General features: G+C 41.8%; 1 protein-coding gene across 3 annotated transcripts in view; it reads right to left on the bottom strand.

The window, feature by feature from the left end:
• PCSK5 (proprotein convertase subtilisin/kexin type 5) overlaps positions 1-14,996 on the bottom strand; it is a 413,193-nt gene that overhangs the window by 362,042 nt on the left and 36,155 nt on the right. For all 3 annotated transcript variants that reach the window (XM_079791288.1, XM_079791287.1, XM_079791289.1), the window contains exon 2: positions 14,652-14,756. In XM_079791288.1, coding sequence (XP_079647414.1) covers positions 14,652-14,756 — 105 coding nt within the window. The remainder of the gene's footprint in view (positions 1-14,651; positions 14,757-14,996) is intronic.

Here is a 14,996-nt window from a genome sequence, read left to right on the forward strand (position 1 = left end):
CCTCAGGTTTGATTATTCTGACTACAGTTTCAAAGGGTGGGGACTTGATAGATGGTTAATATATCCTTTTGAATAATTGAGTAAATGAATAAAGCAAGCACTTTTTTTTTTGCTATCTCCAACATAATACACACGTGTGCATGCATGTAAATAAAATGACCAAGCTGTTTCTGCTCTCACAGAAAATGCAAGAAGCAAGAATTCACAAGCAGGTTCCGACCTAGTAGGCACCTGGCAGCGGCTTCTTACATTTGGCTCTGATCTCCGGTCACAACAAAAGCACAATCCTATGGTGAAATTCATCCTCCCGTCAGTTTCTCAGCTGACTAAACGCTGCATCAACCTGACTTACTGTTAAGCAACTTGACCTGGGTCACCACTGCCACACAGCAACCCGTGAAACATTGGTGGCCTGTTACTATTTCTTAGAGCACCCCCCTCTCCCATACCCCTTTCCCCCCAATCTCACTTTTGTTGTTTCCTCACCATCAAATCTTTACCTGTGAGACTCAGAACATAAGGATTATACATACTTGCTTCTGAGATGATACTGGGAAACTAAAACATCTGTCCTGCCCAGGAAAGGAAAATGCTCCACTTGAAAGCTAAATTGCCCAGGAGACAGACATTTTAGACGATGAAATTCACTTAATGATATTTTCCTCAGGTTCTCAAAGTCAAAAATGCAAAATGTACTGTCATGCATACTGACAACCTGGATTTATAAGCTGCAAACTTCATTGCAGTGAAATAGCTAAACAGTTTTCTTCCAAATCACTCAGTTCATACTTCCAGCAACCCGACTGTGCATTTGTCTCCTGTCTGGTAGTAGATTGAGAATTTACAAATAAACACACCAAAAGCTGAAGAGTGCAAAGCCACCTTATAGCAGACTTAAAAACATATACCATTCAGTTTATAGCAGCTTTACTCAAAATCACCCAAACCAGATATAAACCAAATGTGCTTTCACTGGTCAATGGACAGACTGTGGTGTATCCATACAAAAGATTACCACTCAGCAATAAAAAGGAACCAGTTACTGACACACACAACCTCATGGACGAAATCTCAAATGTACTATGCTAAGTGAAGGAATTCAGGCTCAAAGGCCTACATACTATAGAATTCCATTCACAGGCCATTCTAGAAAAGGCAAAACTATAAGGACAGAAAACGGATTAATGGTTATCAGAGGCTGGGGGTGGGGGAGGGGCAGACTCTGAAGAAGCACAGAATTTTTGGTGGTGATGGAATTATACTATATCTTGATTGTGGTGATGGTTACACAACTATATCAAGACTAATAGAATTGTACACCATAATGGACAAATTTTACTCTGTAAGTTATACTTTAATTAAAAAACTAAGCCCTTCAAAACTAATTTATCGTAGAAAAAAATAAAACAGGATTCACCTCTGAGGGGAGAGATCTGATGGGAAGGGGCTTGTGGGGTGATGGGAACAATCTGTATCTTGAAAGAGGTCCAGGTTACACATGTGTGCATTTCTCAAAACTCAAGGATTACATATTTTACACGTGAGTTTTATTGTATGTAAATTTTACATCAAAAGAAAACATCGGCCCTAGCCGGTTTGGTTCAGTGGATAGAGCGTCGGCCTGTGGACTGAAGGGTCACGGGTTCGATTCCGGACAACGGCATGTACCTTGGTTGCAGGCACATCCCCAGTAGGGGGTGTGCAGGAGGCAGCTGATCGATGTTTCTCTCTCATCGATGTTTCTAACTCTCTATCCCTCTCCCTTCCTCTCTGTAAAAAAAATCAATAAAATATATTTAAAAAAAGAAAACATCGAAAACAAGTACAGTAATGACATGCATGCTGAAGTATCTGGCGGGGTGGGAATAAACTGAGGTTTGTAATGTACTGGAAATGCATCAAAAATGGACTGATAGCTGAATAAAGATGAATAGGTTCATAGATATGTAATACAGGACGTATGTACATGTTAATGGTGGGACCTAGATGGTAAGCATTGTGGTGTTCATTTAAAATTCCTCAATTTTGCTGTATGTTTAAAAACAATTTTAATGAAATGCTGGGAAAATCTATTATAATTAAAGTGTATACATAATACAGTGAAGATTTTTAAACATTTAATAAAAAACATATTCTTAAAAAGACGTGGGGGCATTATTTCTCCTATGACTATCCTTTTTTGTCATAGCACATATTATTCAGACTCAGTGCTTGTAAATTATTCCGCAGATGCAGAGCTGTGCCTGTCACTCCTAGGGTTTGCTCAACTACAAACTTGAATTAGACACACAAGGCTGCACATGGGCTCTACTTATCCACTGATGATAAGAGAAGCCGACCCTCACAGAATGACTTCGTAGTTCCCCGCCACTGTGTAACTCACAGTGCAGGTGCTGGGGATGTACTACGCTAAGTGAAGGAATTCAGGCTCAAAAGCCTACATACTATATAATTCCAATCGTCTCTAAGTCCTATTTCCAGTAAAGCGATCTCCATGCTCCCCAAGGTCTGGGCTGTAGTCATGAAACTGGAAAAAGCCAGCTGTATGCACTGGTGATTCATCTCACTATCTTCACTGGGGTCTACAGAGGGAACCTTTGCCCTCTGGGGTAATTCAGCCACCTCAGATTCGGTGCCAGGGTGGACTTCCGACCCTGCTCCGATCAGTTAATATTAACTACTGGTTAGAACTTATGCCTACGAAGTTGGAACTTCCTCCTGTGACGGAGCACTGCTACGACCACCCCGCTTATAACATTTCCAAAATCTACAGATCTTCACATTGTGTTGCTTTGTCTATAAGCATACAATCTGAAAGCTGACAACTGACAGAAGGCTACTACATAAATTATTTCATTTATTTTATTATTTTTTAAAAATATTTTTGTTGATTTTTAGGGAGAGGGAGAGAGAAAAACATTGATGTGTGCGTGAAACATCGATGGGCTGCCATCTGCACACCCCCCTCTACTGGGGATTAAGCCAACAACCTTCTGGTGCACAGGATGGCACCCAACCAACTGAGCACACCAGCAAGGACTAACTAGATGTTTTCATTTGAAATGTCCTTGTTGTGGCAGCTCCTGGGTTAGCTGTAGTCGGCCCATCTCCAACACACACACACACACACACACACACACACACACACACACATACACACACACACACAACTATAGAGGTTTAAGGATCAGGTACACAGAGAAAATTGGCTTCATCTCTTAAAATCAAGGACATTGTGTGTATGGTGACTATAGTTAATAATACTATACTGCACATTCAGAAGTTGCTGAGAGAGTAGATCTTAAAAGTTCTCATGATAAGAAGGAAATTATAACTATGTATGGTGATGGGTATTAACTAGACTTATTGTGGTGATCATTTTGCCAGGTATACAAATATCAAATCATTATGTTGCACAGCTTAAACGAATATAATGTTCTAGTCTATTGTAGTTGAATAAAAAAGAAGAGGAGGAGGAGAAGGAAGAGGAGGAGGAGAGGAGGGACAGCAGCAGCAGCAGCACTTTATGAAATGTGTTACAAGGGGCTGAACCAGACAACAAAGAAGCAATTATCATGGGTGGGGCCACTTTAATAGCTGGACTACGGGTACTATTATATGCTGGGAAACCAATCTAAATGCCCCAACATACATATGATAAATTAAACGGTGATTATTCCAATGCAGGTTCCTTTATATTGATGATGTTTTCAAGGAATAGTTCCTGGTATAGGGAACATGGGACATCTCCTGGCTCACTATTGTCACGGGACACTGGGATTTTGGTCAGTGCTTACCCTGAGCTGTGCCTCACCACCTGTACCAATGCCTCAGGATCGGTATGTTTTTTCCTAATTCTAATCTCAAAATGATTTAGGTATAAATTAGGGTTGCCAGACTTACCAATAGAGGATACTCAGTTAAGTTTGTATTTCATATAAACAACAAATAATGTTTTATAAGTATGTCCCATGCAATATTTGGGACATGCTCATACTAAAATTTTGTTCTTTTATCTGCCAGCCCCAGGTATAACTATAAACTTGAGGTGTGTTCGTGGAAAAGCTTTTAAAAAAAGATATTAGTTGATACCTTCCAAAATCTCTGCTTTGCAGTGTTGCCAGCATTGGGTCTGGGTATAGAAACTAATACTCAAAATATTAGACACTGAAACTGGTAAAGATTTTGCTTCCCTCGGTTCAGTCATCAGGTTAAATGGAGACTGCAGCCAAGATGTCAAAAGAAGGCTGAGACTCAGAAGGGTAGCGATGAAGAATCAGGAAAGATTACCAAGAGCACAGATGAGTCATTAGAGACCAGAGCTAAGATCATCCACACCTTCATGTTCCCAGTCACTATATACAGATGTGAAAGTTGGACAGTGAAGAAGGATGATAAAAAAAAAATCAATTCATTTGAAATACGGTGTTGGGGAGAGCTCTAGGGAGACCCTGAATTACCAGAAAGACTGACAACTAGATAGGATTCCATGTAGAGCAAAGGCTGCCCTTGAGTTGGGGCCTAGCAAATGTGGTCCAAGGACACGGTCTGGTTACTCACCTGCTCACTGGCTGCTCTTTTGCACATTTTGGGGGGGAGTGTGCGAGGGATGGCAGCCCAGGCTTGACAAACTCATGTATGATAATGCTTGCTTAGCTTTGCCAGTGGATTTTTATATCCACCAAAAACTTTCATTAATTGTGTCCATCCTTGATCCCATCTGATTTTACTTTTGGCCTCTTCTATTTCCCATCACCAGCTCAACACCACCACCACCCTCCTATTATATTTCTACCTTCTAATTTCCATGGTCAGGCTTTTTAAAACTTGTTCCATTGTTCCTGGCATTTTAGAAGGTTTTATATTTCTCCAAAAATCCACATAAAGTATGTAATTCCTTAGAAGAACTGGTACGACGTACAACTTCTTTGCTATCCAAAACTGCCTTGTAGAATTCATGAACTTCAGTGATAAAAATTACGGTTCTCTTTATCAGACTCCTGTATCAGTGAGGGACATGTACTCTGAAGATGAAGAAGCAATGTTACGTGTTCCTCATTTATCATGTACATTGCTGAATAGGTAACGTCTATATCTGTTTCAAGACTGACCAGGTTACTCTCAAGTCTCATTGCAAAATCAGCTCTTTCAGGCAAAACAGTGTCTAGAGGGAGAAGTGAATGCGCTAGGAAACATTCTAAGTTTCGGGCAGAGAGGTAGAAAGAGACAGTTTGGAAAGACACTAGAACAGAGAATATTGAAAAGGGCACATCTGATGGGAAACATGCACCAACAGTAAAATCACAAGTGACATTGGTTCAAGATGGCAATTAATGGACTGGAATGAACATTAGGAAATAGTTCATCTGCTCCATGATTTTACAAGAGAAATAAGCCCAATGAGGAGTGACATGCTAATAGGAACTCTTAGTGAGTAGTAAAAAGTTGAGACCAGAATCTAAATACCCAGTCCAGTAAATGCCTCTTTCGTTTTATCACACAGTGTCTCTCCCACCGGCCACCCCTCTGTCTGCACTAAAATGAGACAGGACCGTGTATGTCACCACAAAATGATGTAAGTTCTAAGGGAATTAAGAGAAAACTATAGGCCCTGGCTCGTTTTGCTCAGTGGTTAGCACGTCAGCCCAAGGACTGAAGGGTCACAGGTTCAATTCTGGTCAAGGGCATAGACCTTGTTTGCAGGCTACATTCCCCGTCCTGGTCAGGGCACATGTAGGAGGCAACAAATCATTATGTCTCTCTCACTCAATGTTTCTCTCCCTGTGTGTCTCCCCCTTCCTTCCACTATCTCTAAAAATCAATGGAAAAATATCCTCAGGTGAGGATTAACCAAAACAAAAACAAAACGAGAAGCAGCAGCAGCTTGTTCTATGTGGAGAATAGCTGTGCAAGAACAAGAGCGGAAGTGCCGGCAGGTCAAAGCTGATGGTGGATTAACCAGGCTGGTGGCAGAGCGGGACAGGAAAGCCTACCGATTCACAGCTTCAAGATACATTTTGTGGAACCCAATAGGGTCCCTTGAGGGGTCCATGCAGAAAAACTAAGAAGAAGGTGAGAATCCAGAATGGATTGCTCTCATTTTGGCTTGAGCAACTGGATAAATCAGAGTCCTATTTACTGGGAAGGAAAAGGCGTGAGGGCCATGGTGATGAGTAGGAATGAAAAGTCTTGGTATACTATGTTATCGATGCTTACTAGACATTGGATTGGAGATATCCAGTACATGAGAGGAGATACACAGTTAACGCAAGGACACCCAGCATAAAGGTGAGCCCTTGGCTCCCCAAAATTTGCAGGTGAGGTAGAGGAGGTGCCATCAATAAAGACAGAAGGCGCAGGAAAGGCAGGGGAAAGTAACTGGGAGAACATGGTCTCAAGAAACAGAGTTATTTTTCATGGAGGACCAAATGACTGACCGCCATGTCAAGTGAGAGGTAGGGTCAGGTGAGAATAGAGATGTACCCACTGGATTTGAAATGTCAAAGCACTGTTGATATTAACAAAAGCAGTTTCACTATAAATAGTTGGTTAATAAAAAATCATACAGTTTGAAAAGGTAATAGTTTTCAAATGTGTTTGTTCATCCTTCCAAACCTATCCTGAATACAACCACACACATATACAGGTCTTTTTTTTTTTTTTTTTAACATAAATTGGATCACATCTTATATATTCTTTTTTATACTTTTTTTTTTTACTTTACATATTATTTTAGAGACCTTTCTATTTGGTAGGTATAGATTTATAACATCATTTTAATAGCTGCTTACTATTTTTATAAGGATTTAACCTACACTTTTGATCTTTACTTACATATATAATTCATTATACTATGCTATACCACCTATTTCTGTAAGCACATGCATGAACACGGATGAGGCTTCAAATGGAGGAAGACTTGGCGGACAGAGCAGGTAAGTGCTCACCCTGCGGAGATCACAGCAGGAACCAAAACCCAACGGTTCTCTCTGCTGCAACAACATGTTGCCTCCTTGTCTGCTGTAAGAATTGATGGACATTTAGCAGAACTGAGCATAGAAACGAAGCTGACAAACACATAACAAATCAGGCCTTTTGAATGGTGATATTTTAATTGGATTTCTTATTTACGCCTGCATTCATTAAAACAAATGCATGAATCAGTGTAATTTCTCTTCAAAACCAGACCATTAACATGACTTTTGAGGTTTGTTATTGTTGCTGGATTTCCCGCCCCTGTTTTCACCTATTTCCTAGGTTTGCCTACTTACTGTATTCTCGTTTCCCCAAAAGCTCAGTAGGACCTGTGGCTCCAAAGACTTGCTATCGAGAAAGATCACACCTGAGCCACTCAGTGGAGCATGAGGACAGAACTAAAAGAAGTGGGAGGTGAGGGTGGCCCCAAAGCAAAGTTAGGAAAGTGCTGATACCCGTCTTTCGTGTCCTCCTCCTCCCTTTCTCCCGGCACAGCCAACTCAGGGGTCACAAAACTGGGATGCCCTTCAGATGTGTTTCCTTTGGTCCATACAAACATTTTAAAACTTTCTAGTAATTTGCCAACATTTAAAATGGGGAAATATTATGTGAAAACCCAGACGTGCCGGTTCTTTTGCATTGGCAGCGCTGAGCCAGTCTGCCAGCAGGACGACAACGGGAAGAGCTGAGCGGCATCTGTCCCCGCACACACACAGTGTGCTCGACACTTTCCCCTGTGCCCAGTTATTTTATACCTGGCCCATCTCACTCATTCTTGTTATCTGCACTCCCACTGTAGGCATGTGAGTTTATAACCTTTCAAAATGAAGTACTGCCAAGTGCTCGCTAATAAAGAATTGGCGACCTTTCCCAAGTAGCTGAGAATTTATTTTATTTTATTTTTTTAAATTCACTCCTGACTATAAGGGATTTGGGTCGTGGCCCGAACTTTCCCATCAGATAACCCAGCAGTGTACAAACTGCCTCTCTGGCTTCTGATCATCCAGCCACCTGGGAGATTGGAAACGAGACATAAAAGAAGAGGAGGTGAAGAACAGGGTAGAATCTGCACGCACATACCTCCTCCATCTCCCCCACACTCTTGCCACCATAAATGTATCAAAGGTTGCAAACTTGGGGTTAAAATGCTTCACCCAGGAGTATATGCATTCTAGTAGGGTTTTCAAAGATGCAGCTATGCTATCAAAAGCTAAAGACAGAAAATTATAATAGTCACATTCCATAGCTGGTTAAAAAGAGTGGTAAAGAAAGTAGCCTATGCCCTAACCGGTTTGGCTCGGTGGATAGAGCGTTGGCCTGCGGACTCAAGGGTCCCAGGTTCGATTCTGGTCAGGGGCATGTACCTTGGTTGCGGCACATCCCCAGGAGGGGGTGTGCAGAAGGCAGCTGATTGATGTTTCTCTCTCATCGATGTTTCTAACACTCTATCCTTCTCCCTTCCTCTCTGTGAAAAATCAATAAAATATATTTTAAAAAGAAAAAAAAGAAAGTAGCCTAGAATAAGAGAGACACTCCAACATATTCCTTGGCCACTCTGTCCATGTTCTTTCTGCTCATCACCGGATCCAAGCCCCCACTGCTTCCGGAAAAATTCAAGATATTTGGTAACTACTTTCAGTAGCTGGTGAGATGCTCAGAGGCCAATGTACAACCACCCGGTTCTGACATTTGTAAGAACGCAAAGCCTCAGGGACCAGCCTGAGCTAACACCGCCTCTCTATTTCTCCTCAACACACTCAGGGTCATCCCACAGGCTGGATGAGCACACACCCTAGAATGTTACATTACAAAACCGCACTTCACAAGACAAAGTCAAATCATTAAGTTATTATCACATTAAAACCGAAGAGCAGAAAATTAACCTGCTAACGGAAGCAGCCCTGCCCAGCCAGTGTTGGCTCAGTTGCTTGAGCGCCATCCCATGCAACAAGAGGTGGCAGGTTCGATTCCAGGTCAGGGCACGTGCCTGGGTTGCGGGCTCAATCCCTGGTGGGGGGCGGGGGTGCAGGAGGGGCCAATCTTTGATTCTCTCTCATTGATGTTTCTATTTCTCTCTCCCTCTCCCTTCCTCTCTCTGTAAAATTAATAAAATCCTATTTTTAAAAAAGAAAGCAGTCCTCAGAAGCACCAGCTGGAATGAAGGCAGGTGGGGTGAGAGGAAACGGAGGGAGCAGTGGCCCCAACAGGAAGCCCTCGAACTCAGGGTGAAAAAAAATTTGCAGCTGCATCAGGCCAAATGGAATCTTATTATTAAGGAGGCATGGCTGCGATTGATGCCTGGGAGCCAGGTAAGATTGAACTCAGACCCTTCTGAGCATATATTCCCAACTAGATAAGGTTACTTTACCTTCCAAGGTCCACTAGTAGATCAGGTATTTGCAAACAACTTATAAAACGCTTATCTCAGGGTTAAAAAAGATATATATAGAGAGAACTACTAGTAATGTGCTGGTTGTCTCCGTGGATCGATTACAAATGAATCAGGAGTGGAGAATAAAATCATTTTGAAATTATAAAGGGAATTCATGTGGATGGGACTTGACTGATAGGTGGATTTGCACAACTTTTCAGGGATACAACCAATACCTAAAGTACCTCACTCAACTCCCATCCTCTTAGTCCATCACATGTTCTTCACTCCAGTCATCTGAAAATCCTCCTGGGCACAAAGGTACCAACCTGGAGTAGTAAGGGACGTGAACTTCCCTTTCTTCTCTCACAGGTCTGATTGCATCTGGTCTTGCTAACCATCTCCGATCACTTCATTTCTCTCCTCCCGTCCTTTTCCTACACCCCTTTACTAGTAGTTGTCATTCTCCAAACGCTCTGCTTTAAAACTCTCTTCAGAGGAAAAGGCTTATGTATAAACGTCACAAATAGGCAGTATCTCTGTGAGCTAAAGCCTTGCACGTAATTCCCAGCCACCTGTGCTGGGGGACAACTGCTGCTCCGGGAGTGTAAGCGAGGGCGTCAAGGAGCTGTTGTGTGTAAGCCGGGATAGCAAGAGTAGGTTCGGTGGGTAGAAGTTACAGGCAAACATTACAACTCAGTGAGTTAAATCTCTTCAATTGTAGAAACGTTTGCCTTGTTTAGTACTGAAAATTTAGTCACTGGCCATACCTAACAGAAAAAAAATTCCTCTTAGGCATATGATGGAGAGTAGGCCAACTCTGGAAAGGAAAGAGATGGTTAATAAGGAACCCATGATTCTACAATAAATAATATGACATGAAGCGTTTTTCCATAGCTGAGATACAACGCCGTTCACAGCCATGTGCTGAGGCGGGCTGACTGAAGATGAACTTTAAAAAAACCACAAGAGTGCTGGCCAGTGTAGCTCAATTGGGCATCGTCCCATTCATTGAAAGGTTGTTGGTTCAATTCCCGGTCAGGGCACATGCCCAGGATGTAGGCTCCACGGGTAGGGGGTGTGCAGGAGGTAGCTGATCAATGTCTCACTCTCACATAAGTGTTTCTCTCTCTCTCTCTCTCTCTCTCTCTCTCTCTCTCTCTCTCTCTCTCTCCTTCCCCATCTCTCTAAAAATCTAAAACCTAATAATAAATTAAAAAAAAAACACAATATAGGAGAGGTGTCCATCTCTGACCCCAGAGCAGGGGATGAGTCTATCCTAGACTTGGATAAAAACTGACCTGTAAATAGATTTGAAGACAGAAAATGTTTTGGAAAAGATAAGAAGTTGAAAAGCCAGAACCTTCAACATAAATCTAATGAAATACATTACATAAGCATGACAAAAGAAGCTGTGCTTATGTAACTACTCGTGGCCAGGACATGGGTGCCTAGCTTATGTCTTTTATTTGTAAAAGCCCATGTAATAAGATATTTAGTATTCTGGCTTCTCTATTCTAGGTAAGAAGGAAAATGAAAGAAAATTATCTCCTCTGCCCCCACCCAGGTCTGCATGGGCACCTAAAGGGCAATAAAAAACTTCCATTTCAGAACACTCCTATAGATATACCCTCCTGGACCAAAATGCCACCGAGCCGGCAAAGATTCTAAACCAATTAATGAGAAGCTTCTGAGCATATTAATTCAAGACTACTGTTTCTGGAATTTAGCTTAGTCCCTTGGAGAAAAGTTGGTCAGTTGAAAACATAAGATATAGATAAGGAAATTGTAAGACTCACTCACTGGTCCAATGGCTATAAGGTTGTACCAGCACTTTCTGCTAAACTGTTATTATGTACGAGTGATCTTAGAAATCTGTGAATTTCTGTCATTTCAAAAGCTGATCATAATATCATGTTCACACATGGGAACCAGGCTATTCTTCTTCTCCTGGCTTATGTGCCCCAACTGACCACAGCGTTTTTTTAGCACCAGGAGGGCTGTTCTTACACTTGTTACTTTTGGATTTCCTTCTTCAGAATCCTCTCAGTAAAAACAAAAGTAGGCGGGAGCCATGCAATTTACTACAGCAAGTTACAGCCAGGATCTGTTTCGTGTGTGCTTCCTACCTCTTGAGAAAATGGCCATCGAATACACTCCACACATAGCTATTTTTTCACATGGTCCTATCACCCAAAACCATGAATGTGCCTCCACTCTAGCACGCAAATCACCCATCACACACACACCCAAGATGAAAGAAAAGGAGACCTGCCTAAGAAAGCCAGGCACACTGACACTTGCTTTACATTTCCAATGGTGCGGCGGGGAGTGAAAAATACGAAGTCAGCCTGTGGAAATTTACATAGTCTCAAAATATCTGCCTACAAAGCACTTACTAGTTAGGAAGGGGAAAACAGTCCTTCTAAAGTAGAGAAAACGGGCAGACACCACATAACCCAGTGACCGAAGTGAAGATCATGAATGACAAAACAAATCAGCATCGGGCTCCTCCAGATGGGATGCACTGAGAACATAGAGCTTCTCTGGTGTTCTTGTTAAACCCCGTCAGCAGATTAGACAGTCTATAAAACAACTGGCCTGTAATCTTCAACAAAGTCCTAGCTCATGTCAGAAAAAAAATGGAAACAGAAGGAAGTAGGACAGAGTATACAAAGGGGACTTAAATAAACTGAAAACTAAATGTGATCCTGGTGCAGAAAAGAAACAATTGGCAAAATTTGAGTGATATCTGTTGATTAGAAAATAATACTGAATTGATGTTAATATCCAGATTTTTACCAGAATGTTAACTTTGGTACTTCTGGTTATGTATAGAATGTCCTTGGATTTAGTAAGTATACAGTGAAATATTTACAATTAAAGGGCCACCGTGTCTATAATTTGCTTCCAAATTTTCAGGAAAAAAAATACAAATATATCTACACATATATATGTGCATATGTGTGTGCATAGATGGGAAGAGAGAGAATATGATCACGTAAGTATGGAAAAATGTAAATGTTTACATTTAAAGAATCTTGGAAGCGCACCTAGGAATGCTTCATAACATTTTTGCAATTAAAAAGTTTTTCAGAATTAAAAAGGAAAAATAACTAAATGGGCCTGAGTTTTTTGAGGAAGGAGCTGGAGAAGGAATGGAATGAACCCCACCTCCTCTGCTCCCTCATCCCCAACACTGAGAAGCACTGTACTGCCCTGGGTTTCCCTGGAAGCTACTGTGGGAGACCCTGCAGTAAGCTCCCTATATCTCCAAATGTCCAGAGTCTAGTGCAGGGTTTGACATATACAAGATATGGACAATGAATGAATGGACTTAAAGAAATAGCTGGAAGACATTGTGGGCAAACCCTAATCTATGGTACTGTATCTGCAAAGTTGGTAGCCCTGTGGCCCTCTTGTATAAATGGCTGGGTATGAATGAAGGGCAGGAGGCATCAGAATGAAGAGTAAGATGCGGTTCTTCCCTGGGGTGTTGCCTTTGATTGAGGAGGCAGGGGAACTGAGCATGTCCTCTAGGGCTGGCCTGAAATGACCTGCTCCTCTGGACTGGCTGAGGGAGGGCATACATCCCAGGCACTATGTGTCCCAGCATCCAAGGTCTCTGTTGGATCCTGCATGAGCTATTTAATGCACTGAGATAAGAAGAAATGTAGAACAAGATCCCCCAAGATAACATTAAGGATTGAATAGCTCCATATTCGGCAAATCCTTCATCATGAACACAATATCTGGTTACATTCTGTTCTTACTTCCCAAACCAAGCAGTGCTTGGTGTTTCAAATTCATATTGACTATGCACATGAGGTCTGAAATTGGAATCATTTTAATTACTAAAGTTCTAGAAAGTTTCAGAAAAGTTACTTAACAGAGAAAAAAAACATGACGTTGCTTCGAAAACTCAGCTAATTCAGGAACATCATAACAGATTGCTTTACAAAAAAGCATTTAATTATGAGTAGAGATGAAGGGGGAAACAATTACAATCCACAGACCACCAGAGTGTAAGTATTAGGGCAAGTTCCTATAACTCACAGAAAATTGGGATCTATGACAAATAGGCTTTTTCTAACAACCACCAAGATATGATTTCACAATCATGAATATTGTGTGATAATATTCCAGAAAAAAATTTAAACACGGCGAACCATGGTATATAACAGAGGGCAGGACTTCAAACTGCAAACTTAATTTACATATTAACTCAAATAGGAACCTCTTTGCTTTAATAAAGGAATATAATTTTCAAGGAATCTCTAGGTGGGATTGCTACACTCACTGGTAGGGGCTTGATCACCAATTTATTTGAAAATAAGCTCATATGACAAACCCCAATCCTAATGGGGGGAGATGAGAGGCAATCCCTTCCTATTCAGTAATAATAAAGTGAGCCCACAGAGGAATGGGGGCAGGTTGGTACAGCCACTCTCTCTTCCTCTTTACTGGCCACATCTGGGGGGCCAAAGAGTTCTCCGTCAGAGTCCATCCATTCCTCTAACTTATGGACAGATATTCAACTCACCTCAGAGACTTCGTTGCCAGTTACTAGTTTATTTCTCCCTAATTCCCTTCAGCTTCCTATTGCCCAGGTCAAAGCTGTTCCACTTCTCTGAAATGGAATGGGAGGACCTGGACATATCTTCACTCCTTCTAGGTTCTCCTAGGAACATGCTGTCTGTAAAACCCAAAAGGACTCGGACTAAAGATATATAAGAAAGCATGTAAGAAAGACAGCTGCTGAGCCCCCAAGAGTAGGAGGCAGCTCCTTCCCTGCTGTGCTCCACATCCCTCTTATCCCAGGCATGGTCTAGTCCTTGGGCTGCCAATGGCATGGCTCTACCAACGCCAGCTGTGACTGCAAGGATTCGTGGTGATCTAAGGGCTCATCTAAGGATTTGAGGAGAGACCCGTCCATAGAGTTCAGACAGAGCTTCAGATCTGTTATGTAAATAGGTAAGATAGTGTGTGGTATTCTTAATACTTCATACTTCTCAATCAATGTCTATCTCTCCCCCCCCACACATTTCTTCTCATTTCTCCTTGAGAACCCATACTTCTGATTCTCTTGGGCTGTTCCACAACTGCAATAATAATGGCACTGCAGGAAAAAACAAGCCATTGTCTATTTTTGTCTGAAGAGGAAACAAAGACACTGGACCAAAGGAGAGCATGACAGCTCTTGACATTTGAGCCTTCGTGCTGGTCATCAGCTCCTAGTATGATATTACCCATGAAAAATGCAGAAGCTTTGCCTGTTGGTCCCCACCCAACTGGTTCTTCTTACCTTTGGTTCCATTGAAATGAAACTGTGGGTTCCTCTGCTCGAGAGAACTGACCTTTTAATCGTCCTGCTATGGTAGAAGTGGTAATAGTCCTTCAGGGCCCCGATCTGCAAAGACAGTGGGGAAAGAACAAAAGAAAGAGAGTCAGTGTAGGAAGTCCACTGTTTTCCTGTTTTTCATTCAAATAAGAACACAGACCAAAAAAAGGTCCATCAATTATGCAGTTGCCTGCTCTGCTTCAATGTTACTTGAACCTTGGTGATCACCTTTCAGAAGGACATGTGATATGAAGTGGGGTGTCCTTGAGGCAGAGACTGCGGAACTAAAGATTATAATGGGGCAGTTTA

This window comes from Cnephaeus nilssonii (assembly GCF_951640355.1).
Source record: "Cnephaeus nilssonii genome assembly, chromosome: 14".
In the NCBI taxonomy this organism is placed as follows: domain Eukaryota; kingdom Metazoa; phylum Chordata; class Mammalia; order Chiroptera; family Vespertilionidae; genus Cnephaeus; species Cnephaeus nilssonii.